Consider the following 27971-nt stretch of genomic DNA (forward strand, 5'->3'; position numbering starts at 1 on the left):
ATAATTTCTGAGCCTGACTCCTTAACATCCCTCTGAATCTGTGAATATGATTCCCATATTCACTGAATCCCCTATTTAAGTTAACCAAAGCTGGTTCCTGTTGCATACAACCAAAAACCACAACTGGTACATTACTGAAGCTTTATAATCTGTATTAACTTCAGGTATAGTAAGTTCCTACTCATTAGTCTTATCAAAATGTTTTAGAGACTCTCATGTGGATGAATTTTACAATCTGTCTTTCCAAAGCAAATCCACTGAATTTCTGATTGGAACTGCTTTAACCCATAATATAATCTAGGGAAGATTCATATCTTTACACTGTTAAGTGTTCCCAAAATGTCTCATCATTTTCTTTTAAGACTCTCAGTTAAATTCCAGTTTTTTAAAATGTATTTATTGTTAATTGCATTCCTGTTGTTGTCAGTGTGGTGATGAAAACTGTTCTAGTATTTTATTCTCTGATTATTATTGTTCTAAGAATGTAAACGTAGCTGTTATACATTATTTTCTTTTTGACCTCCTTCTTGAATGTTCTTACTAGTATCAGTAATTTCAAAGTTTATTTTCTTGACCATTCAGGTTATCGGGGTTAGTATATCATCTTAAAATAGTAAGAATCATACCTTCTTTCCAAAAATTATAATTCTTACTGCTGTTCTTGCATGTATATATTTCTTTGGCTAAAATTCTCAGCAAATGTTAAATGACAAAAGTGAACTTAAGGAGAGAATCTCCAGCATTTAATCATTAAATACTCTTTATAAATGTTTATTTACCTAATAAGAATTATAAGTTTTTGTTAGGATAAAATTTACTTATCTATTGAAATATTTAATTTCCCACAAAGCAAAAGAAAATTTTTTAAAAGAATTAACAAATAAGTTAGATTTCTCTCAAGATTCCAGTGATTATCAGTATCATTTACTCATAAAAATCATATCTTTCATTTGTAAACTGATACTCCTTTTCCATCTAAAGTCATACCTGAAAAACATTTTACAACACTATGCAGCTGGTACACATGATTTAAACTACAAAATTAGAATTTAGTATTAGGTATACAAAATATTTTCCTGTGCTGCTTCCTCAACCTTGTAATGTAAACAGTTATCCTCAAACTTTACAAATATTCCATGACAATTAACTGTTAAAAACAAACAGCTTTTTTTTTAATTAGGAACAAAATTTACTCAGATACAAAAGTTTTCAAAGAAGCTAATATTCAATTGAAATAAATGTCAAAAAAATTCGTTTCATATTTTATCGCAGAGTAAAACTTTCTCTGACTTTAAATTACTGACTGGAAACATATATATGCTATAAAAGAATGAGAAAATGTACCTCAAACTCTTTTCTAAGACGTTCCTCTCGTTGAGTGCTAAATTCGAGTTCATTTGTTTGTCGCCGTAAAAGGTCAGAGCAGTCCATGTGCTCAGCTTCTAATTTTTCTACTTTCTTGTGCATATTTTGTACAGCACTATCTTGTTCCTGGAAAATAATTCATTTTTGCATCAATAAGTTTATAAGCCAACAATGACTAAAATTTATTCTGTGTAAGACAGTGAGTAACTAAATCTGTGCTTCAACCATAATAATAGGTTAATTTACATAAGCAAGAGAGGACTGGATATTTTCTAGCAATGTTTCAAAATATACACGTATTTAAACAGCACTACCAGGGTTTTACAACCTAAAAAAATCTGATTAATACATATTACAATTGAAAATGTATATAGCTTACTACAATGTTATGCCTATTCAACTGACCTCTGAAGGTAGTTACATAATACTGTGGTTCAACTGCCATGTATAAAGTTTTCCTCTCTCATTAAAATTGTATTAAAATATTTAGTAATACAAATATAAACCACTCCCTTGTGTGATAAGGAACGATTAGCCTGAATGCCTAATAATGACCCTTGAGAGATTTTTATGTGAGCTCATGGTACTTTATGCTTAGAGCTCTTAAAGTTGCATCCACTAGATGGCTGTATTTCATTTTCTCTTCAGTTTTCAAGTTTTGAAATCTTTGCTGCATTATTGAAAGAAAAATAACATCAAGTTGTCTTCTATTTAGGTCCTTCAATCTCCTTTTCCAACTAAACTCAGAAATCACAGTTGAATTTTATACAAGTTCAAACATAAAGTTAACACACATATCAAAGGTATTTTCCACAGTAATTTAGATTAATCTTTCTCACTTAAGGTGTTTGACAAAGCCTTGTTTCCCCTCTTTCCCTCACCAGCATAATCTTATTTGGGAACACACATGTATTAATACATGCCTCCAAGTATCCCTAACCACTCAAATGGTATGATCAGGATCTGAGTGAGAACGTTTCAAGTACCAAATATAATTCTCTGTAAAAAATTCTAGTTTGGCAAGTACGCAGCAGTATAGTCCACAAAGGATGAAGAAGAAAATTTAATTCCTCTCCACATTCTGTCATTCTTAAGACTACTATATTCTACACCTGACTACATATGAACTCTAAAGAATTATTTTCTTCAGGTAATGGGAACTCCTTAATATACAAAAGTTCATCTACTTACACATTTTCTATCTTTAAACTATCATAGATAAGAATAAAGCCGGGTACCAGAGCAAGAGTGTGTCAACACTGCCTACAAGCAACAGAGAGCACTCACAGTTTTCATCATGACACCCTGAATTCAGAAACAAAGGGTATTGTGAATAGCCCTATGTAATCTAACTTCATCATAAGAGTACCTTCATTTATGAAAGCAAGTTTTAAGACCATTAAGCATTACACAAGTATAAGTTACTATTATTATTCTACATGATAGGACCTCCTTCTCCAAACAGTCAATAGTATCAGTATTAATTCAAACTACTGTTAAATTATATGCCTTCTTGACTTACAAATATGTAATTCCAACTTCCAATCATCCACTTAGATCACTCTGTATAAAAATGTATAAACAGCAATTTACAAGGCTAATCACAAAATAAACTAAATAATTTGAAATAGAAACAAAGTCTATAACCAAAAATGTTTATCTCCTAGTTGAAGGCAATTATTTCAAACAATATTTATTAAATCAAGAAAAATAAAGTATTCAGGAAGTCTCATGAGATATATTTATAAGAAAATATGACTTGTGATTCCCATTGCTTTGATAAATAGTATAAAAAGAAAACAAAGAATCATTCCAAATACTATACTAATATATGCCTATCATTCCATGTGAGTTTGAATTTAATCCTATAAAAAAGAACTGGAAAATGAATGGCTATTAGTTAGGGCTTTAACTTTATGATATTTGACTTATTTAAATATTACTTACCAAGTAGCTTTCAACTAAAAGTCTTTCAAAATGTAGATCACAGTTCTAATGCAGAGGTCAAGTAGTCATTAATATTATGTGATAATTACTACACATTATTTGATATGGATACCAACATAGAGTTTTTATTGAACAAACTGCTTTCCTCATGTAGTATAATTTTTAGGAATTCTATTCACATATCCAAGAAATTTATAATACGTAATTAAGTTAAAAGATTACATTAATTAAAATTACATTGATTGATTTTTCTAATGTTAAACTCACTCGGCCCCTCCGGTATAAAATCCTTTTATATTTAATCTTTTTTGTATTTTTGCTGCATTCCGTTGGCTAATATTTTGTGTAATACTTTTACATGTATATTCATGAGTGAGAATGGCTATAATTATTAGCCCTTCTTGTATTCTTGTCAGTTTTAGTTTGGTATGTTATCAAGAATTTTCATCTCTGGCAGAGTTTATGTAAGACTGAAATTATTTGTTCTTTGAACGTTTCTTTCTATTCACTGGTGAAGTAATTTGGGCCTGGAAATTTGACACTGACTCAATCAAGTCTTCTACCTCCTACATCTTAAATTAGTTGAGGAAGGTAAGGGGATTTTATTCATCTGTTTGAAATATCCAGCCAGATAATCCTATAGCAAAGATCATGGTTAAAAGAGCTAACCCAACACTGACAGCTTCTAATAAGCTTTTTAGTCCCGTACTCTTACACATAAGAAAACACGGTATTTTTTTAAAAAATTCCCCAGCATAAAAGATGAAATCTAATCAAATGGAGAGGGGGGGAAAAGATCACCTGGGAGAAACATATACAAAGAGAAGAAAACTTCAGAATATATTCAGAGAACATAAGTAGTTACAGAATGGCAGAGTAAAGACGACCAAAAATTCTTTCCTCCATTAAAGCAACAAGAACATTGCCCAAAAAAAAGTCAAAATCAAAATATTTATAACTGGAAATTAACCAGAGGCCTGCAATAATCCAAGAAATATTTATCAAGAAAATCAGTAAGAATAGCAGTAAGAATAGCTGAATCTCAGTAAGAAAAGCAAATTTTGTGGCATTTAAATTTGCCTTAATTCCACACTGCCTTCCCCCAACTCCTGATGGCCTTGAAAATCAGCAGTCTCAATACAATTGCATAGACATCAAAATAACCTTTATGTCCATCAACAGATAAATGGGTAAAGAAAATATGGCATATAAGTATACAGTTTAATACACACACACACACACACATATATACAGGTGTGTGTGTATGTGTGTATATATATGTATATATATATATATGTATATGTATATATAGTTGACCCTTGAACAACTATAAGCATGGGTTTGAACTGCATGGGTCCACTCATGCACAGATTTTTTTCCAATAAATATATTGGAAAAAATTTTCGGAGCTTTGTGACAACTTGAAAAATAAAGATAAACTGCATAGTCTATAAATATCAAAAAATTAGAGAAAAGTTACGTCAAGAGTGCATAAAATATTGTACATACTAGCCTATTTTATCATTTAGTATCATAATATACACACAAATCTATTATAAAAAGTTAAAATTTATCAAAACTTATACACACAAATACAGACTCTACTTGGCACCATTCGCACATGAGAGAAATGTAAACAAACATAAAGATGCAGTATTAAAACATAACTGCATTAAAATAACTGTAGTCCATAGTGTATACTGTAATTATTTTGCAGCCACCTCCCATTCCACTGCTCAAGTGAGCTCAAGTGTTGCGAGTATCTGCTTAAAATGCGGCTTGATGCTAACCATTTCCACATGAGCCATTCATCTCTCCAGTAAACTTCACATCACAGGAAAAAGTGATCTCTCATGGTTCTCAAGTCTTCATTGTGTTTAGTGCAATACTGTAAACCTTGAGTAACACCATGGGACCTATACAAAGTACCACTAGTAGTTCTGGAAGAGCTCCCAAGAAGCAAACAAAAATAATCACATCACAAGAAAAAGTTGAATTGCTTGATATGTACCATTGACTGAGGTCTGCAGCTGTCATTGTCTGCCATTTCAAGACAATGAATCCAGTGTAAGGACCATTGTAACAAAATAGAAAAGGAAATTAGTGAACTATGGCTGAAGCTACAATAGCAGGTACGAAAACTTGGCACTTTTTGTGGAATACCTTTTTATCTCATATTGAAAAGGCAGCTTTTACGTGGGTGAAGCATTGCTGTAAGAAGGGCATACCTACAGACTCTAATATGATCCAAGAAAAAGTGAAGTCATTATATGACAACTTAAAGCAAAAGGAAGATAAAGGATCTAAAGCTGGAGAATGTAACACCAGCAAAGGATGGCTTAATTATTTTAGAGAGAGATTTGCCTTTAAAAATGCCAAGATAACAGGAGAAGAAGCTTCTGACAACCAAGAGGCAGCAGATGAGTTCCCAGATGCTGTTAAGAAAATCACTGAAGAGAAAGGATGTCTGAACAGGAGAAACCTGTCTGAACAGGTTTTTAAAGCAGATTAAAATAGCCCCACTAGGGGAAAAGACGTCCAAAGGATATTTAATCATAAGGAAGAAAAGCAAGCACCAGGATTTAAGGCAGGGAGAGATAGGCTAACTCTACTGTTTTGTACAAAAGCAGCTGGATTTATGACCAGGACTGCCCTTATCTACAAAGCTGCTAACCTCTGAGCTGCTGGTCTTTTGGTTGTACCAGAAGGCCTGGACAACAAGAACGCTTTTTCTGAATTGATTCCATTGACGTTTATCCCTTAAGTCAGGAAGTACCCTGCCAGTAAGAGACTGACTTTTCAAGGTCTTTTGATATTGGGCATGCCCCTGGCCACCCAGGGCCCCATAAGATGAACTTGAAATGGTCTCCTTGCTCCAAACACAACATCACTAACTTAGTCTCTAGATCAGGGGGTCATAAGGATCTTTAAGGATCATTACATATGGTATTCTATGGAAAGGATGGTCAATGCTATGGAAGAGAACCCTGAAAGAGAGAACATCACAAAAGTTTAGATGGATTACAGCATTAAGATGCCATTGTTCTTATAGAAAAAGCCATGAAAGCCATCAAGCCCAAAACAATAAATCCCTGCTGGAGAAAACTGTGTCCTGATGTTGTACATGACTTCACAGGATTTACGACAGAGCCAATGAAGGAAATCATCCAAGAGATTGTGGATATGGCAAAAAAAGATGGGGGTGAAGGATTTCAAGATAAGGATCTTGGAGAAATTCAACAGCTAGCAGACACTACATCAAAGGACACCACACCAACTTAATGGAGATGAATGCTTCCAAACTAGTGTCAAATGATGAGGAAGAAGACATAGAAGAAGCAGTGCCATAAACAAACTGACATTAGACAGCCTGGCAGAAGGCTTCTGGTTTCAAGACTGCTTTTGACTTTCTTTTACAACATGGATCCTTCCATAATACGGGCACTAAAACTAAAACAAACAATGAGAGGAGGACTGGTACCACTTAGGAACATTTTTAAAGATGTGAAAAAGCAAAAACTTCAGATAGAAATGAGGATGTATTTCTGTAAAGTTATACCAACGGTACCTGCCTCTCCTGTTTTCCACCTCCTCCATCTCTCCCACCTCAGCCACCCCTGAGACAACCCCTCCTCCTCCTCCTCCTTAATATGAAGACGACAAGGAAGATCTTTCTGATGATCCACTTCCACTTAATGAATAGTAAATAACGTTATGGTGTACAGTTAATAAACTTATCTGTTGTGTATATGTGTGACTTCATGTGAATATCTCATAACTGTACAGCAAGGACTGTATGAGACGTTCCTGTGTCCTCATCATCACCTAAGTATTCATTGTCTAGAAAGAACATCCTGTGCAAGATTTGTGTTGAAGGAGATAGCCTATCCTTACACAGGCATAAGGTGAGTGGTATTTAATATAAAATTAGTAATGTGTTAGTTTTCTTATGGTTTTATAACTTTGTTTTCAAAGAATCACGTTACTGTACAGTATGTCTCTCTCTCTTGTAACTAGAGAAACTGCATATCAGCCTATCATCACAGGTAAATGTTTTTTTCCTAATGTAACAATGTTTGCATCAGAAAGACTGTAATACTGTATGCCATAAAATTTTTATTTTATAAACTGAATATTAAGATATGATGTATTTTATAAATTGAATATAACATGGCTACAGTTAACAATACCATATTGCATACACTGAAAGTTGCTAAGGGAGTAAATCTTAAGTTCTCACCTCAAGAAAAAACATTTGTAATTCTGTGGTGTAATGGAAGTTAACTAAACTTATAATCATTTTGCAATACATACATATATCAAACATGCTGTATACCTTAAACTTATACAGCATTACATGTCAATTATGTTCAGTAAATCTGGAAAGAAAAAAAAAAAGAACCGTAGCTATGAAATCCAGCATGCTGGCTACTTTTAACACCGAAAATATTCAGTAAAGCCAGAACTTAAATATGAGATGAAAAGTGAGACTGGAGGTCTTCGAAGATCATCTCCGTAGAAAGGACACAAAGAGGGCAGGCACCATCAGTTAAACAGATTGGAGCAAACCTACCCAATCATCTCTGCTTGCTTGTTCCTCAACCCCACTTAAATAAAGATGGAATTAAAATGAACTGCAGAAAAGATGACAGCAAACAAGAGACATCAAAAGCCAATTTGGAAGATGGAAAGTAAATGGACAAGTGATAAATGACAGGTTTCAGCTTTTTCAACCTTGCTGAATACTCAAAAAGGGAAGAGCCTAGTAGCATGCTGAATTCACATCCACAAAAGATCAGAAATTGGAAGCAGCAATTACCCCTGAAACCAAGCCATAGGGTCGAAATGAATATAGATGGATTATGGGATGTTCCTAAAAGCAGCAGTTAGTTATAGCCTCAGATCTCCTCTGCCAACTCCCTCCCTGACAAAGGCTCCTCTCCATCTTGGAAAAAGAGAGTTTATTTACTAACGAGAGATGCTGACCCAAAGAAGTTCTGAGGTCATGGAAACCAGACACAACTGAAGGTCAGGATAAGATATTTTATTAAAAATGAGATTAGGTGAAACCTGTATCGAGGGTGGTAAGACCTCACAGCTCCCCTTCTCTCTTCAGAACACTGACTCCTACACTTGGGTAGTCTAAGCATAAGAGGAGAGACTGGAGGGCTCCTTTATGGGGAAACTACCAGTACAAGGGAAAAGAGCTGCAGATGCTGGTATTTTTAAGGTGCCCAATTAAATGGAAGGGCTCCACATACACCGATCTTTCTCCCAGCCTCTTAGTGCCTCATTCTTAAACATTAAACACAACCAAGGATCATCAGACTTTTGAGGAAAGCTTCTCATGTGAAACTCAGACAAATGGCGCCAAACACTCAGAAAAAACAAAGATGATCTGGGACAGAGGGAACACAGAGAAGAGACACCTTCAAAACAAGCATGACTTCCATTCTCAGAGAGTTAAAATAAGACATTACAAGCATGAAACAAGAAGTCTGTCATAAAAAGGTAGTGAAAGAATAAGAAATAGCTCTTGGAAATTAAAAACCCCAAAGCAGAAATGAAAATACAATAGAAAAGTTGTAATATAAAATTGAAGAAATTTCCCAGAAAATAGAGCAAAGATATAAAAGGATGAAAAAGAGAAAAAATTAAGAATGTCAACTTTATGCTAAATTGACCTTTAATCCAATTCAATTCCAATCAACATTACAGCAAGGCTTCTTGGTGGAATATAGCAAGCCAATTCTTAAACTCACATGGAAGATTAAAAGGCTAAGAATAGGGGGAAGGTATGGCTCAGCATGAACGAGGTCCTAGGTTCAATCCCCAGTACTTACATTAAAACACACAAACAAACTTAACCCCCTCCCAAAACAGGCTAAGAATAATTCTCCTCCCCCTCAAAAAATATTAAGAATATGGAGAAGGGAACTTCCTCTATCAGATATCAAGACTTACTCTAAAGTCATGACAAATAAAGCAATTTTAAAATTGATTCAGGGGGTAGAGCTAGGTGGTAGAGCGTGTGCTTAGCATGTGCGAGGTCATGGGTTCAATTCCCAGTACCTCCATTAAAAAAATTTTAAATTGATACACAAACAGGCAAACATGTAAGTGAAATAGAAGAGAGTGCCAGGAACCAAACCTTAGATGTATAGGAGCTTGATATGAGAAAGAAATAACATTATAAATCATTAAGCGGTAAGAAAACAGACAGCTGAATAACTAGTATAGGGACTTGCGGTTATCCATTTGGAAAAAATAAAATTAGACACCACTTCATGCTCTATACAGAAAAAATATTTTTTTCTTTATGACTTGGGGTTATATAAGACATAAAAAGCACTATTAATAAAGAAAAAGACTGATAAATTCAACTACATTAAAATTTAAAACTGCACCCTCAAACAAAATGTAAATCGTCTCCATGTCTCCACACAGAGGAAAAAGATGTTTGCCATGGGTATTTAAATAACCAAGGATTAGTAACTAAATATATTTTTAAAAACTCCTATAGATCAGTAAGAACATACAAACAATCCAAAAGGAAAATAGGAAGAAATATAAAATTGCAGTTCACAAAATTTTAAGAAACATCAATGGCCAATAAACATAACATGCTCAATGCCAGGGAAATAGAAATTCAAGCAAGAAGAGACACCTCCTATTGCAAAGAAACTAAACTGGAAAAATACCAATGTTCAAGAGACTGCAAGGAAAAGGAAACTTCTCTCAAATTGGCACAACCACTTGGGAGAACAATTTAGCATATATTTTACCTCCTAATAATTGCATATACACTAAATATATCTCACATAAACAAAAATATTTGGTGTTCATGGAGGCACTGTCTGCAATAATTAAAACTTGGAAAGAACTTAATCAACCCAGTAATGGATAAACTAATTATGGTATGTATATAGGATAAAATACTCCAGAGCAGCTAAATTGAATGAACCATAGCTAGTTTATTACCTTGGTTAAAACACAAGTGAGAAAGACAAGTTGGATGAATATTCATACTGAATGAACTGTATGTATATTTTTAAATAGCTCTTAGAAATTATTATATTTTTAAAACACACAAAATACTAAAAAAAAAAATTGTCAATGTTTACAGACAGAAAATTAAACACCAACCTCAAAATGATGGTTATCTTTTGAGGGGCTGAGGTGGTGGTGAGATGGTGAAGTGATTCAGTCTTCAATGATACAAAATTTATTGTTTGTTTTCAATTCTGAGTCATATATGACAAACACTAACATGATCTAGAAGGTAAGTGTTGGCTATGTTAATTGTATTGGTTCATTATATTGGTATTAATTATATATTATATATTAATCCCTATTATTTTTTGTATTTTCAAATATTTGTTATAAATGTATGGTTTAATCAATATAATCCGCGTCTGGGGTACATTACAATATGCAAGAAAATTCCAAGAGTTATAAAATACTTCATGCAGTCAAGATTATCAAGATCAAGTCAAGATTAATCATATATCAAGATTAACTTCCCTTCTCCCAAATAAATTTTTTAAATTTTTGTTACACAATTTTTCTAATCAAACCAAAGCTCCTGTATCCTTACAGTGAAAAAGTGTGTCTGTGTGTATGTGTGTAGTATGTGTGTGTGTGTGTGTAACAAAATCATATTAAAGATACTGAAAATTGAGCAAGTTTTTCTTTGTTCCACTAGAGGGAGGTGTTGAACTTAAAATATTTTTAAATAGAGCTTGTTTCTGAACTGACATTTAACATCACAGTTAAACCACTGTGCTGTTAGAAAATAAACTTGCTTTCTTTCAACATTTTACAGAAACATAGCCCTAGAAGTACAATTCTTTACATGTACTCATATAAATAACACTTCTTGAACTCCAAAATATGGTTCCAAGTCTGAAGAGTTAAAGAAGTATAGTTAGAAACGTATCAGAGCTAAAAGACTCCTACCTAACTAATGAAATATACCGACATAGACAGTTACAACCTTAGTCTTATACACGGTTATCTCCTGAAAGAGCCAGAACAAGCTCCTCCTCTCTAAATCCCCAAAGCCAGCATGTTCTAAAATCAAAAATAGTGTTTACTGCTGCAGAGTATAAACTGGTACTAACTTTATGTAATATCTATCATAATTGTAAGTCCATAAACTTGCAGAACAAGCAGTTATACTAGGCATTTACACAGCTGAGTCACTTGTACAACAGCTCCAAGATACAGACAAGGATGCTGGTGATTCATCTTAAATTACAGCAAAAAAATTTTGAAGGAAATAAAAAGGAAACAATAAGGGGTTCATTAAATATACTAGGAATTTCTACATGGAAACACTACATGGAATAATGTACACCAAACATGTGGACACCAAATATTACTGAAGCATATTTATGTAAATATAATAATACATACTTATACATCTTAGTTGAAGAGTAGGATCGGAGGGGGAAGGGGCAAGACTTTCACTTTCTGCTTTTAATTTTCCCCAAATTGCTATTGCAGAGACAAGAAATAAACAAAAACAAAACAAATGTTCGTTTTAAATAAGAAAGTTTTTAAAGTAGAGGTAAAAAATAAAATAATACATATTTTTTCCAAGATCAACATAAATACATCATTCTAAAATTACCATGGCTTTGATGTGTTTTGAAATTTCAAATAATGGACACGGAATTTTTATGTTTATCAAAAGAGGGTATGCATTTAAGAAAATGGAAAACAATTCCTTACAATGAGGTTACTTTTGAGGTAACTCCACTAGGAATCTCCATTAATATTCCAGAGAAGTACACCTCTATTTCACACTTCAATTACTGGGAAAGAAAGGAAACATGACAAAAAATTAAGATTTTCTTTTTATAGTTGAGTCTGAATTCTTAAGCCCAGATGAGAGAAATATCACACCAGCTTTGTCTGCTAAAGATGAGGTTTCACTTAGGTTTTTTTTAAAACTTATTTTAAAAACTGAATTCCCTTTAGAGAGCTACACAAAGAGAACACTATGTGATACTAACACCTAATTATAGGCTAGGAATCTAAACCCATCAACGGCCAACGGAGAGAGTAGAGAATTTCAATCTATCCCTCAAGTTGTTTTAAAAAAGACTTTTAAAAAATATAAAAAGTTTTTAAGCTTGCTTTATAAAAAGAAAAGCAGTTGCCTTTTGTCAAAAAGGACAAGAAATTGAGAGACAGAGCTCTGAACATTTCAGTTACAGAATCTCTACAATAAAATCTATCTTACAAAAGGTAGTAGTAACTAAGGATTATATTGCCCTATTCTTCCCACACATAATGATTAAAGGCTGATATAGAATTTTATTAAATACTCTTAGTACCTCATAATATAATGTCTGATATAACCACATATATTTCATGTGAGATTTATAGGATTGACCAGGAAACTGCATCAAAATCACATCATCTACATATTTAAACATAGGTCTGTGAAGCATATTTTATAACTTTCAAGCTTCTGACTGGTGGCACTGGAAATTTCTAAGTATTTAGAAATGAGGGGAGAGGGTGGGTGTAGCTCAGTGATAAAGTGCATGCTAAGCATGCACAAAGTCCTAGATTCAATCCCTGTTACTTCCATTAAAAAATAAATAAATAAATAAAATTTCTTTAAAATGAGGGGGTTATTTTCATTTACTTATATTTGTTTGTTCTAGGTAACTTTTAAGACAATTATCAACAACAGTTCAAATGTCATGTACTCTTGGTGATTGCTCCAAACTCTGATGCAGTTAATTAATTTCTCTTTCATGATCTCATAGCATTTTGTTCAAAATTTTATTATATTATGATACATTTTCTCTCTTTACATATCTCCCCATGTTGAAAGATCTTTTAGGACAAAACTCATATCTTAATCAATTTTATATTCTCAGTAACCACAGCAGGAACTCAGTAAGTACTTGGGAATGAACAAATGAATTAATGAAAGAACTAACTACACAAATTACAAGCAGACTCTAAGAATACCAAGGGGTCTAAAGAGTGATTGTATTGTCTTTCCAGGTTCCACAGAGGGACTGACTGGGAAGAAAAGAAGTGCCCAAGGACCAAAGGTTTGGGAAAGGTTTTGTTGGTATTCTGAACACTTATATGTACAATAAATTAATTATTTCCACTGCTTAGTCCCAGTTTTCACTCTTAAAGAATTAAAGTGCCTCCTACTTGCTGTGTGTCTAGGCCAGTTTCGTCTTAGAAAACTCTTTCCAAAACAATGCAACTCCAAAATTTATTTTAGATGGGTATTTTTCATTCTGTAAAAAAATGCATATCTTTGATGTCTACATAAAGACTATATTCCAATTTGTCATTTTGTGTAGAAAAGAAGGTTTGTCTTATCACAAAATAAGTAATAGACGAAATGATGGAAATAAATTTGAAACTTTCAGTTAGTTGGTTAGTGAATGAACAGTTTTAATTTCTCCTACTTCTCCTTTACAATTTACATATAATCTCCTGAAAGAATGCAAAGTACACAAGATTGAGAATCTGGAAACCTGTAATCTTTTCCCACATTAATCACTCAATCTATGATGTGAGTAAATCACAAATTGCCATTTGCTCATCTATAGCTAGGGTTAGATATAATCAGTGGTTTTCAAATTGGACTACTCCAACCCTTAGGGATTCTGTGTGTTGGCGGTGGGGGTGTTAATAGACCATGATCAAGAATTTGCACTTCTTAAAAAGAGTTAAAAAAATCTATGTGATTTATAAGCATCCTTTAATATCCAAAATCTGATTCTCCTATTTCTTTATGCTATTAAAGACTGCTAAAAGTCTCATATTTTAAATTGGAAAAATAAATGCCAAATGTATACATATCCTTTTCACAATCACATAATTTATGCAAAGGAAGTCAACCAACTCTAATTCTAAAAGTATCTGTTGGTAACAGTTGCCCATATTGTCATTAACTACAAAGGAAACATGGCCTTCCAGAGATCAAAGACTAGGAATTATTTTCTCCGTGAGTAAGCTAGTCAGTTATCACACTAATATAATTTTTAATATCATAAGCATTAAAAAGATATTTAAAGAACTGAATTATTATTTTAAGATTACCTGTACTATAAATTGCAACTCTCTTCTTTCTGCTTCCCATTGTTCTGCTTGTAATCTGAACTCTTCCAATGCTGTCTCCCTGATATGAGATTCCATCTCATTCTTTTCCTGCTGATGTTTTTCCAACACTTCCTTTATAAGAATAAAATCTTGCTTTACTATTAGATCAATAAAAGATAGCTTTCTTCCTTCATCCCCAATTTAAATATACAAATGGTTCTCCTCACCTATAGACTGATAAAGCTCATTATAATTTACGTTAAAATCATTAATTAATACAACTATTATATTTTGATCACCAGAATGTAGATCTGAATAAGAAACTATGGTTACTCATTTAAGCAACATTTCATATATGTAACAATATATAGAGATATAGATATAATTAACCTAATTTTTCCAAAAAATTTAATTTCAAGGGTTTGAATAAAATGCATCATATGACAGACACAAAAACAAAGTAGATGGTTTGGCATATATGTAATCTATATGTAAAGGAGATAATGTGGAAAGTGCTAATTACCCATGGACAAACTTTGAATTATTCCTGATAATTTATATATAAATCTGACAAAGAACACTATTACAAAAGGTGAGAAGGAAGGAGTTTTGTGTAACAAATCAGCATGAGGAAACTAGAATGTTAAAAATTCGAAAAGTCAAAAAAACTTTTTAGGTTTGAACTGTTAACTAATTTCTAGCTCTACAGATAAACAATATTTGCAAGAGGCTTCCCTTTAGGGGTTTTCCTAGTTGTACTACATTTACAAGATTTAATTTTGTTCAAAATCTCATAAGTATAAAACACAGGTTTCCTGAGAAGCCCAATTTTCTAACCTATAGGGTTTAAAACAAAGTCTGCATTAACAGAAGGAGAAAGAGTCTGTGGTTTATGAGAGAGGGAAAGCCTCTTGTGTTCTTATAAACAGTAACATGGATCTACACAGTAAAGATTGCCCTCACAAAGAGCCTGCAGGCTTTTCCCCCCCAGCTAAACAGTGATTCCTCTTCAATCCCAAAGGTCTCTACACAGATCAGTTCAAAGCCAGTTGCATAAAATCAAGGCAGAGTTCTCCTACCAAACAACTGATCAAGATCACATCAAGATCTTATAACTTGAGACTCAGGCTGATTGACTGTAAGGAATGCTGCTACCAATACCCTTCTTTCCCCACAGCTCTAAGACATTTTATGTGGAGGTTACACAGAGGGCCCAGGTTCCAGCTGCCACCTAAGCTTCCCCCATTCAAATACTAACGGAGCCCTTGTACATGCCAGGCACTGTTCCAGAGTCTAGGAATACAAAAGTAAACAGAAGAGAAAACTGTGACTACTGACATGCAGGAAATCAAGAGTAAATATTCTGACAATATCAGGAAACCCTCGTGCTGAAACTTTTACCTTTAGGGAATGCTTTTGTAACTAACTTTTAGTGAAGATTTATTTCTAGTATTCTGAAAAGCTATTTACATCAGTGGTAAATGCAGAGCATTTTTATCTAGTATTTTTTAGTTTAAAGTGATACTTGATAAAAATGGCAAGTACAGACAATTCAAAATCTTTTAGGGGGAGGGCACAGCTCAGTGATAGAGTGCATGCTTAGCATGCATGAGGTCCTGGGTTCAATCCCCAGTACCTCCATTAAATAAACAAACAAACAAACAAACAAACAAACCTAATTACCAGCCCTCCCCAAAAAAAAAAATTAAAAAAAAAAAAAATCTATCTTTTAAGTGGCTGGCAACTTCAACCTTAGACCATACTTTTACTTTAGAGAATAAAAAAGAACAAAAAATAAGAGAGTAAATACCTTACAATAATTTCAGGAAAAGGTCATCAAATATTTTACATATTGTGCCCAGACAGAACATGCATAGATAATGAAGTTTACTCAGATATATAAAAACTTTCCTATATTGATTGTAAATTTAGGCCAAAATCAAGGAGCAACATTTCTAAAATTCCAAATTTTCAAGCTGCTGGACCAAAAGAGTTGTGGGTTCTTATCTTCTTACAGTAATATGCCCATATGAGTGTTATTTTTAAATTTCCGATCAGAGATCTCAAACTGTTTTTCACAAAAGAAACAGTATACATATTAATATATTGCTAAGGTATATTATAAAAGAGACTCGTAAAAACGTGCCTAAAGAGAAAACAGGGAGAGAGGAAGGGAGTTAGAGGAGTGGGGAGGAAATCAGATTTTCCTGCTCTCTGATATTCTCCTTTCCAAAGATAACTTCAAATAATGTAAACACATGTCAATGAACATTACATATAGAAAAAATCCTTTATAAAATATTTTACCTGTAGAGTTTTCTCTAGTCTGCTTTTTTCTTTCATAAGTAAATCATATTCTTGATTGCAATTTTGAATGATACTGTCTCTTTCCTCCAAATCACGTTCAAATCTTCTGCATTCTTCTTTCCATTTCTGCTGGGAGGTCTGGAATGCGTTCTCGATCTCATTTGCCTTTCCTTGAAGTTCTGTATTCTGAGCTATTAAAAATACAAAAGTATGATAGGTATATTTACAACCATCAATTAAAACCATAGGAGTTCAAATAAACCTAGGCATTGGAGCTAATTTTAGTTAGAGCGCGATCTTAGGACAAAACACTTCACCACTTCTCACACCAGTCAACTCTTGAAAAGCTCAGTATCCCAGAACCAATCTATAATTTCTCAATCTTTTCTTCTCCTCCAGACAAAGGTAATTTTGCCATGAATAAATAGTATGCCGTATTCCCAGAGGCACACACAAGTTTATGTGCACCCGCTGCAACTCTACTGTTTTCTCTCCTATTCAAAACTTAATCGGATTTTGTTTTAAATTGTGACATGTAATAAGGTTACTTTTTTAAAAGACTTGATAGATTACAAATTTTGATATTTAACTTGGCAACAAATTAATTGTGGCACATCTTACACTTGAGACTGTCACAAAATTGAGGCTGGGAACCTTAGAACTATAGCTATTTATTCCCCCAAAGTTAGGCTCAACTCACGTTTTATCCTAGTATTACCTCAACAATAGCCATCACCTCCCAACTCACTATGGCTGCTGCTCTGTTTCAGCATCTACAAGAGAAGTAATGAAAGGCTTCCAGGTAAGAGCTCCAGCACCTACCATCTGATTAAACCTCTCTGACTCTCTAACCCTCAGTGGGAATAAACTGCCTCCTAGTTAAGATACCATGAAGATAAAATGAGGAAATATTTACAAGCACACTTATTAAACCAAAAAAAGCCACAGTTAGTAGTATTATTTCTAAGTTATATTTGTGTTTTCAATGGATCATATATTCAAAGGTTCAAAATACAAAAGTATAGAAGGTATAAAAAGTCTCCCTTCCATCAAGTTACTCTCTTTCCAAGACATTATTCTACGGTTTAGCATCCTGTACTGCAAGTAAGAAGTTTGAGGCCATTTTGATTCCCATTCCTTTGCATTTGGCCTATTTTTCTTTCTTTTCCTCTTCTTTTGCCTTGAAAAGCCTCAGGTTCTTCACTTTGTCTCCATTCTTCTGAAATTTTATAATGGTATGCCTTCACATGGGTCTATTTTTTCCATTGCACTGAATATTCAGTAGGCCCTTTCAACTTGGCCACTCATGCTTTAGTTCGTAATGTTTGCTTAAATAATTTCATTGATCATTTATCCCTATGTTTTCTCTCTAATCTCTTTCTTTCAATATTACCTATTTTTCAGATTGGTCCTCAAGTTTTCTTGTCTTTCTTATTTTTCCACCTCGGTCTTTTTTCCTCTAATTTCTGGGATACTTCTTCTATCTTCATCTTCCAGTGCTTCTACTGACATTCTGACATCATATTTTTAATTTCTAAGAGCTTTGTTTTTTTTATACCACCTGGTTCTTGCATCATGGATAGAATATATTATCTTTCAGCTCTGACAATATTAATACTACTTGTTTCTTAAATCTTCTTCCTGAAGAGTTTCTGAGTCTTCTAAATTATTTTTTTCTCCATTTTAGAGGCTTTTCCCAAGAATCTGCGAATTCTTGGTTGTGTGCTCGCAATAGAGTGTAATTATAAGGTTGGCATACTTTTTATATATCCATATACCCAACCCCTAGATTCTGGACTTGAGGAAGGAACTTTACAATGTCATCTTCGCTGGAGGAGGATTTGGCTGTGCCATTTATTAGGAAACCCCCAACATCAGCATGATTAGGTTTTTCCTCTGGGCTTGGTCAGATGATCGACGGAAGAGTCTTACAAGCTCCTGTATGGAGTATAGAAAATTCAGTGCTAGATTTTGGAGAAGTCAATAGAAAAAGGAAGCTGGATGAAATAGTTCCTCAATAGTCAACATTGAGTATGCTATATTCCTGTTTTTGTCAGTCTGAAGACCCTGTATTTTATCATCTTCAGATATTAAGCCTCCTGACTTAACCTAGAAAGTGGGAGCAATCCCAAAGTAGCATGCTCTTGGGAAGAGGATCTAATAACCTAAGTGCCTCTAGAGCAAACAACTTTCATCTTTTTACTACTGCTATTCCAACTCCTAATTCCAAAGGTATTTGGTGCTCCAATAAGCCTCAGATTATCTAGCATGTTGTCTGCCAGCTTTCCCAACTCCTGGCTTAGGATTCTGACATCTCAGGTCTGCTGTGTCAGTTACCCTCATCCATTTGTCTTCCAGCTTGTCACATTTCCTACTCCCTCAGTCATTACGAGATTAACTCTTTTAAAATCCCATAACTCTATTAGGTTGTTTTTCACCCTACCCTCAACATTTTATCATAAAAAATATCAAAAATACATAAAGTTAAAAGTCTTGTACAATGAACACCTATAAACCCAGACTAGACTCTATGATTGTTAACATTTTGCTATGTGTATTTTCTTTATTACACAATCATTAATCTATCCATGCATCCATTGATTTTTTCATCCATCAGACCATCCTACTTTTGTATGCATTTCCAAGCAAATTGCAAATAAAAGCACCTTTCACTTCTGAATAATTAAGCACTCATATAATTAACTAGAATCCAATATAGTTTTTTTCTGCAGGTAAAAATTTATATACAGTGAAATGGACAAATCCTTAGTGTACCATTCAAAGAGATCTGACAAAAGCATACACTCATGTAACCCAAACCCCTATCAAAATCAAGATATAGAACATTTCCTTCAATCCAAAAAATTTCCTCCTACCTTTTCCTAGTCAACCCCCCTGCGAATGAATCCCAGAGGTAACTGCTGTTCTGAATTTTTTTCACCAACGACTAGTTTTCTCCTAGAATTTCACATTAATGGAATCCCACAGGGTGTCCTCTTCTGTGTAAAGTTTCACTCAGCATAATGTTTTTGAGATTCATTCATGTTATCACATGTATCAGAAGTTGGTTCATTTTTACTGCTGAGTAGTATTTCATTGAATGAATATACAAAAATTGTTTCTTCATTCTTATGTCAATGGACATTTGGGGTTCTTCTCCAGTTTTCGGCTGTCATGAATAGAGCTGTTATGAAATTCTTATACAAGTCTTTTGTGAACAAATATTTCTCAGAGAAAATACCAGAGTGAAACTGCTGCATCACTGGATAAATATGTATTTATTTTAAAAGAAATTGCCAAGTTTTTTTTTTCCAAAGTAGTTGTACCATTTCACTCTCCCACTAACAAAGTATAAGAGTTCCAGCAGCTCTACTTCCTCACTGACGTCTAGTATTGACAGTCTTTTCAATCAGAGCCATCTGATGGGTATACAGTGACAGCCACTCAGTTTTAATTTGCATCTCCCTGATGACAAGGGAGGCTAAACAGTTTTCATGTGATTAATGGCCATTTTTCTATCACCCTCTGTAAAGTGTCAGTTGAAATCATTTGACTTTGGGTAAGTAACTTCCCATATATATACGATTCCTGGACTTCAATTTCCTAATAATTAAATGAAATTCATTAACCTGTATATCTAGTGCCTTTCAAGCTTTATATTACTAAGTTCCAGTTAGTGGTGTAGCTATTAAATGCCAGAGGTAATCAAAAGTATTTTTTAACAATGGCCAGGCCAAGACTAGGGATCTTAACCTTTACAATAATCATAATTTAACATTCGTTTAGCCCCGTACAGTTAATAAAGCACTTTCACTTTCTTATTTCATCCTTAAAAAAAAAAAACAAAAACCCTAGGTTCAAATATCAGTAAGTAAGTGGCAGAATCAGGACCTAAATCTAAATCTTCTAAATTCATGTTCAGTGTTCGCTTAATTAAAACCTGCTGAGTTCAAGAATGTTCGTAGCAAGGCTCTTCTTAATAACCAAAAATCAGACACTACCCACTACCAGTATCAATAGAAATGGATGAATATAAGTGTGGTAGTTCACATTATATTACACTAAACATCAGTCGGAAGTTCATACAACAATAGGGATGAACTCACAAACACAATGCTGAAGGAAAGAAGCCAGATACAAAAGAATACATACATGATTCCCTTCATATAAAGCACAAAAAAAGGGCAAAATTAATTCTTGCTATTAAAAATCAGGATAGCGTGTAGAGGACTTCTGGTAATTTTCCATTCCACGATCTGCATGTTGGTTATGAGTTAGTTATACATTTATCTAGGCACATTTCCTTATATATACATTATACTTAAATAAAAAGATATTTAAATGTTCTTAACATTTAAATTTTAGAGTGTTATATAACAGATTTCCAGGACTAAATCCACTGCCTCTTTCTTTACTAGGCACCGTACTCTAACCCTGGTTCCTAAACCAAGCTAATCAGCAAATCACCTGCAGTGCTACCTGAACATGTAGTAGAGTCTCTCAAGCTAGAGATTCTGATTCAGATTATATGTGACGGGAGGCCTATAAATTTTTTTAAAAAATCTCTATGTGATTCTGCTGATTTGATTATTCATGGAACAAGTACTCTAAAAAGTGAGTAACAAAATTTTGAATGCCTTTTCCTATACATGCACAAAAAAGACTAATGTTCACACAACTGCCAGAAGACCTACACACTCAGCAAAGTCTGTCCACCAAAAGCCAGTCAAAGAAATCAAAACCCTACTCTGATTCTATATGGAATCCATACTCAACAAGGAGCAATGCTATACAATGAGGGTATAGCCGTAAACACGGGAAGAAACAGAAATGGTTTTACCATAGAGTTTTTCTTGGATCCTATGCGCCTCAGCTAATCTTTCTTCAGCAGCCCGTCTTCCGAGTCCAGCTTCCTTTCTAGCAACAGCCAAGTCGTACTCCAGACTTTGTCGCAATGCCTCTGCTTTCTCAACCTCGGATCGTAGCTTGGCAATCTGGCTCTCGTAGCTTGCCAGCTAAAAACAGATTTCCAATATCACGAACCAGTATTAAAATATGTCTCCAAGATTATGAGATCATGCACCCAAACATTTAAATTTCTTAGAGAGATCTGTTTCTATAATATTTATAAGACAAGAATTTATACATATAAGCTTTCTAAAAGACTGGAAAAGAAGCAATAGCCTTACCCACCAAATAACACTCATTAATTTTCTTATTTTAGAGAATCCACTAGAGAAAAAAAACCAAAATTCTTGTATAACTTCTTACCAAAAATAAAGAGAAATCATAGGTTTTAATCAGAAATAGTCATAACCACAAAGTGAAAAAAAAGTGTGACACATAGTAAGCACTTAAAAATTTTTTCTCTCCTCTCCTCCTATTCCCTAAATGAAATCAAGAAGCAAACTGTATCAAAGGATAGCTTGGTAAATATTGTCTACACTATTTCTCTTGATTTCTCCAGCTCTGCTCTGTACTGTAGAAACTACATTTGTCAGGCTTCCTTGAGCTACATTTGGGTCAAAGAGAGGAACTTATGGTACACTTGAGGGCAGGGGAGGAGAGGCCAGGGTGTTTGTACCTCTCTACATCTAACCCAGCAGTATCTTTGTCTTCCCTGTGGCTGTAAATCCTTCTGGTTAGTCCCTCCTTCCATGGCCCTAGCTCTTTCTAAATGATTCTGGCTTTTTTCAATCGTAGGAGTAGAAGCAACTTCCTAATGTTGCTACCCTCTGGTTTGCCCTAACATCCTATATTTGTGTTTTTACTTCTTCTGGTGCTTGTGTAATCAATTCCATTTGGACACCAAGTAGTATACTCTTGGCATCAGAAATAGTCTCAAAATAGGTTTCTGATACTTGGTGGTGAAACTAAATGAGCCTAAATATAATGAAGACCTTTTAGCAGGAAGAAATGAAATACTTTGGCAGTGACCCATGGCCTACAGTGGGATCACAATTATTTAAATGATTATGGGCAGTTGTTTAAAGTAAAATACCAGTTGAGGGCAAGCTTTTGGGAAATGAAGTAGCAACTGCACCTGACCAATATGTCAGTGTTGTTTACTGCAAGACCTGTGGGGTGGAAGGCTAACTCTAACTACATTAGAGAACTTGTCAAAAAGATAATCTTAGGGTTTCAGAGTCTCAGTTCAAGACAGAAAACCAGAAAGTTTCTATGTTGACTTTGAAAGAATCTCTTATTTCTCATAACCCCATGGCAGACAAGTCTAAGGACCAGACAGACAAATCTAATTATGAGAAGGCATAATCATAATACAAGTTGAATGAAGAGCCCCATCAAGTTTCTAATGTTAAGATGGTCTATATCAGCTGGCCATTACATAGAAAGGAAGATCGTATGAACGCTTTTGCAATTAGACAATCCTAAAAACTGTAAACTCCAAAATCTCCCTTAAACATCCCTTTCCAACAAAAGCAGCCTCTACTCTCTGTCTGAGGTAATGGGCCTTCCCTTGCTTAAAGACTTAGTAGTGGCCTGCAATAACTGTCCTGCAAGAGGATTTGCAAGACGCACCTCCACCTCGTCACTATAGATAGACTCAGATCTCAGTCTGAGGAGAAACGCTGTCTGCTTCAGGTTAAAATAGCTTCTATAGCAAAAGAATTGCAAGATCCTGCTAAATCTTGTATTAACAAGAACCTGAAGAACATATATACGCCTCATTTTAATTTAATAAGCTAGCTCTAACAGTTTGCTTGGATAGGTAACTGTAAATTGAATTCAACATCAGCCTACAATCACTTAATAAGGTCAAAACACCAGTACTTTCCTGACATAATATGGAGACTGAAGACGATGGGAGTGATTTTATTATGAGCAAACCAAAATCTCCCCTTTCCCCAACTACATCCTCTTCTAGAGCTCAAAGGACATTCTTCTCCTAATTAAAATGCTCTAAAACACACTAGACAGCATAAGCACCTTTAGAAAGCTCTGGTGAAGATAATGATGGGAAATGTCATAACTGAGATGGACTCCCCCAGTCTCAATCAAAATGGTGAAATTCCAGCGTGGCAAAGGCCAAGTGGTAGTAATTAACCAGTAGAGACAAGGTGAGCCCAGTTACTATAATGGGCAGCAGTGGTACGATAGTAATCATAGCATTTGACCACCAGGTCTTCAGGTAGTATCTAATTGATCCTGGTGTACAAAGGAATTAAAAAGATGGACAGCCTTCTAAAGCAGTGCTATCCAACAGATGTATAATGCAAGTATTAAGTGTAATTTTAAATTTTCTAGTAGCAGTATTTCAAAAAGTAAAAATAAATATGTGAAATTAATTTCAATATTATATTTAACCCAACATATCCAAGATTATTATTTCAACAATCAATATGAAAAATTATTAATGAGGCACTTTACTTTTTTTAGATATTTTATATTTTTTATACCAAGCTTTTGAAATCCAGTGTGTAGCATATCTTTTTTTTTTTCTTAAGCTTTTTTGGGGGAAGGTAATTAGGTTTATTTATTCATTTTGTAGCACATCTTAATTCAGACCAGTCACATTTCAAGTGCTCAAAAGACACATGTGGCTAATGGCTACCATACTGGAGAAGCAGTTCTAAAGCCCTATTTGATCTAAACAACGAAAAGAAACAAACCAGAAGAACTCTAAGCCTAGTGAGCAGAATCCTTACCTGAGTCTCCAAAATATGAAGTCATTCCCTGCCATCAGTTCCCAGACTCCCTGACTCCTTGAGGTAGCACTGCTACAAGTATGTACTGTAAATCTTCCCCCAAGACTTTCCCTATGGGAAACGTAGAAGCTCTGAACTGGATACTAGTATCTCCCATACACAGATTCAGGAAATAAAGGATGGAAGTGGGAGCAGCCTCTCTCTATTTAACCTAGCCTCTGATAACCTTACCATCTACTAACCCACTCACTGAGTTCCACACCCCTCAACCCCAATCCATGCAACTTTGGGCTTTGATATTTTGAAAGAGATTTTAATTCACAAAGGTTGAATACTTCCACCAGGTGACACAAAATGATCCATTTTGAAACACACTGCAACATGGATTAACCTTGAAAACATGCAAATTAAATAAACACAAAAGGACAAAAATTCTATAGTGTGACTTATAGGAGGTTATCTACCTAGAATATTCAAATTCATAGAAACAAAGTAGATTAGAGGTTACTAGGGGTGGGGGAAGGGGGAAGGAAGGCAGGGGGGTTATTGCTCAACAGGTAGACAGTTTCTGTTTGGGATGACGAAAAATTTTGAAAACAGATACTGCTGATGGTTGCACAGCACTATGAATATAACTACACATAACTAAATTATATACTTAAAATAGTTAAAATGGTAAATGTTATCTTACATATTTTTTACCACAATAAAAAAATTTTCTTAAGAAAATCCATTAAGTACCATATGACCCAGGAATCCCACTCCTGGGCTTGTATCCAGAAGGAAATCTACTTCAGGATGACACCTGCACCCTAATGTTCATAGCAGCACTATTTACAATAGCCAAAACATGGAAACAGCCTAAATGTCCATCAACAGGTGACTGGATAAAGAAGATGTGGTATATTTATACAATGGAATACTACTCAGCCATAAAAACCGACAACATAATGCCATTTGCAGCAACATGGATGCTCCTGGAGAATGTCATTCTAAGTGAAGTAAGCCAGAAAGAGAAAGAAAAATACCATATGAGATCACTCATATGTGGAATCTAAAAAACAAAAACAAAGCATAAATAAAGGACAGAAATAGACTCACAGAGAATACAGACTTGTGGTTACCAGGGGGTGGAGGGTGGGAAGGGATAGGCTGGGATTTCAAAATTGTAGAATAGACTACACTGTATAGCACAGGGAAATATACACAAAATGTTATGATAACTCACAGAGAAAAAAATGTGACAATGAGTGTGTATATGTCCATGAATAACTGAAAAATTGTGCTGAACACTGGAATTTGACACAACATTGTAAAATGATTATAAATCAATAAAAAATGTTAAAAAAAATCCATTAAGATGGAAGCCGAGATAACCTCTAGGGTAGTTTTGGGCTCCTTGGGCCACTGAAACAGAAGGTAAAGAAAGGAGTTACTATATTGGCTGAGTGACTGATCCTGATTACCAAGGAGACAGTGATGCAGGGAAGACCATGGAAACCTGGGGATTCAATGATATGACCCTTAGTACACCCATATCTTCTGACATCCAATAGAGGCAGCACCAGTATAGAATCAAACTTTTCAAGAATGAAGATGTGGTCACTCCACCAAGGGAAATGCTGGCAGAGGAGAAAGGGAAAAAGGAATCAATTGTGACAGAAATGATAAATATCAGCTTATAACCTTGGGACCAGTTCTAAGAATAAGAACTGCAGCAGCTCTGCATATCTGTTACATGTATACAGTAGTGATTTTTTTCTTTGCTCCTCCCGTCTGGCATTATATGAAGAATGTTAGTAGCATTTGTTTCAATTAAATTCATGAGACACCAAATTATAAGAATCTGGTGGTGAGGATATGTATCATCTGTGAGATGAATGCAGTGACTAATAAGCCTTCGGGTCTCCCATTTTGGAGTGGGTGAGAGCATTTTTGTGTAGAGGATGTTTGAGTTACAACCTGCAGTGTTATGCAGGAACAAGATATTATTGCATGGGTGTCACAGATAAGTAAAAGCATGATAATGAATGCTGAAGAGCACAAAGCATGGACTGCCAATCATTTGCCCTTTTGATCTCAGATCCATTTCCCAAGCCCCGTTCTTTGCTCTACTCTATTATATCACAGGAATTGTAATTCCCATGCTCCATTGCCAAACGGCTCTATTTCTGGCAGTGTCTCTGGCAATAGCTGCATCTCTTTTCAGGTTCCAGCTCCCCATCCTTTCCTTCCAACATCCCAGCACTGGCTGAACAGCCCCTCCCATGGTTCTACCTACTCTAGACAGTTTCAGCGTACAAACTCTTGTAACATTGTCTCCTCCCATTGGCCCCCTGGCCTAGAGGTGGTGGTGGTTTCCCGCTGTTACTAAACTTTGGGTGGCATCATCATTCTCTGTTTGGATTCCTAGGTCTTCCATCATGTATACAATCAATTTCCTCCATTAATGTCCTTCTTTTAGTTTGATTGGGCCTTACTTGATTTCCACATGGCTGAGAAAAAAAAAACCCTACCCATGAGGTTGTTTTCTCACTTAAAGTTCAACATATGCACTAAAACAGCAGTGCAAATGACATATGCAACAGCAGCAAAAATGGTGTCTCCCTCCTTTTCAAAACAGATCTGCATAATTCCAGGTCCTTATTTTCAATCAGCTATCTTAGAACCTCCTCTTTATGTCACTCTCCATAGCTTCCTTCATATCTTCCTTCATGCCCTTTCAAGCATGTCTCAGCCTCCAAAAAAAAGTTTTTTCACCACTTTTACATCATCTCTTTGTCAATCTGGCAAAGCCTCCAGAGAAAAATGTAACTAGATGCATAAAATGAAATACACAGGATAACAAAGGAAATCAAAGTATAAAAACAAATATAAAATATAAAAACCAACTTATGATGCCAAATCTATGTTACTTCTTTTTTTCAGGGGTGGGGGTGTAGGCTATTAGATTTATTTACTTATTTTTAGAGGAGGTACTGGGGATTGAACCCAGGACCTCAGGCATGCTAAGCATGTGCTCTACCACTTGAGCTATATGCCCTTCATAACTAAATGAAATGCTTAATAAGAGTTAGAAGTTAATAAAAATAAAAATGTAATGTCCCCCTATCCAAGTACACAGATTCCTTGATTTCTTGGTTTCTAAGGATCCCCAGCTTAAGAATCCCTACTCCTAAGAGAACTGGCTAGGTCAGTCAAACAACACCTTCAGGTCCTAAACCCTAAAAGCCTACTGCTTGGTTCTAGATATCCAGTACCTTTTGGGTAAAGAAAGTTATATTGCTCTTCTTTATCCTTTCCCATCCTCATTTCTCTAGAGTATTTTCTTGCTCTATCATCACTATCTGGGCCAATGAAATATCTGAATGAATAGTTTCATAGTCTCTTGTCCTATTTCACACATCTGTATTATTGTGCCTTGAAGGTCAATCTGTGTTGTCACAAATGGCAAGATGTCATTCCTTTTTATAGCTGAATAATACTCCATTATATATATATATATATATATATATATATATATATATATATATATATATATATATATACACATATGTCTACACACACACATATATACATACACATAAGACATTTTCT

The 27971-nt window shown here is 34.6% G+C and overlaps 1 protein-coding gene across 13 annotated transcripts in view; it reads right to left on the bottom strand.

The window, feature by feature from the left end:
* CCDC171 (coiled-coil domain containing 171) overlaps nucleotides 1–27971 on the bottom strand; it is a 388533-nt gene that overhangs the window by 342205 nt on the left and 18357 nt on the right. For 11 of the 13 annotated variants that reach the window (XM_074361538.1, XM_074361545.1, XM_074361539.1 and 8 more), the window contains 4 exons: nucleotides 21548–21722; nucleotides 16708–16898; nucleotides 14401–14532; nucleotides 1345–1491 (listed from right to left, as the gene is read on the bottom strand). In XM_074361538.1, the coding sequence (XP_074217639.1) occupies nucleotides 1345–1491; nucleotides 14401–14532; nucleotides 16708–16898; nucleotides 21548–21722 (645 nt within the window). Of the gene's footprint in view, nucleotides 1–1344; nucleotides 1492–11730; nucleotides 11812–14400; nucleotides 14533–16707; nucleotides 16899–21547; nucleotides 21723–27971 lie in introns of those variants that run through there. The other 2 variants (XM_074361540.1, XM_074361546.1) reach the window with 2 other exon arrangements.

The sequence above is a fragment of the Camelus bactrianus genome, chromosome 4, assembly GCF_048773025.1.
Source record: "Camelus bactrianus isolate YW-2024 breed Bactrian camel chromosome 4, ASM4877302v1, whole genome shotgun sequence".
Taxonomy (NCBI): Eukaryota; Metazoa; Chordata; class Mammalia; order Artiodactyla; family Camelidae; genus Camelus; species Camelus bactrianus.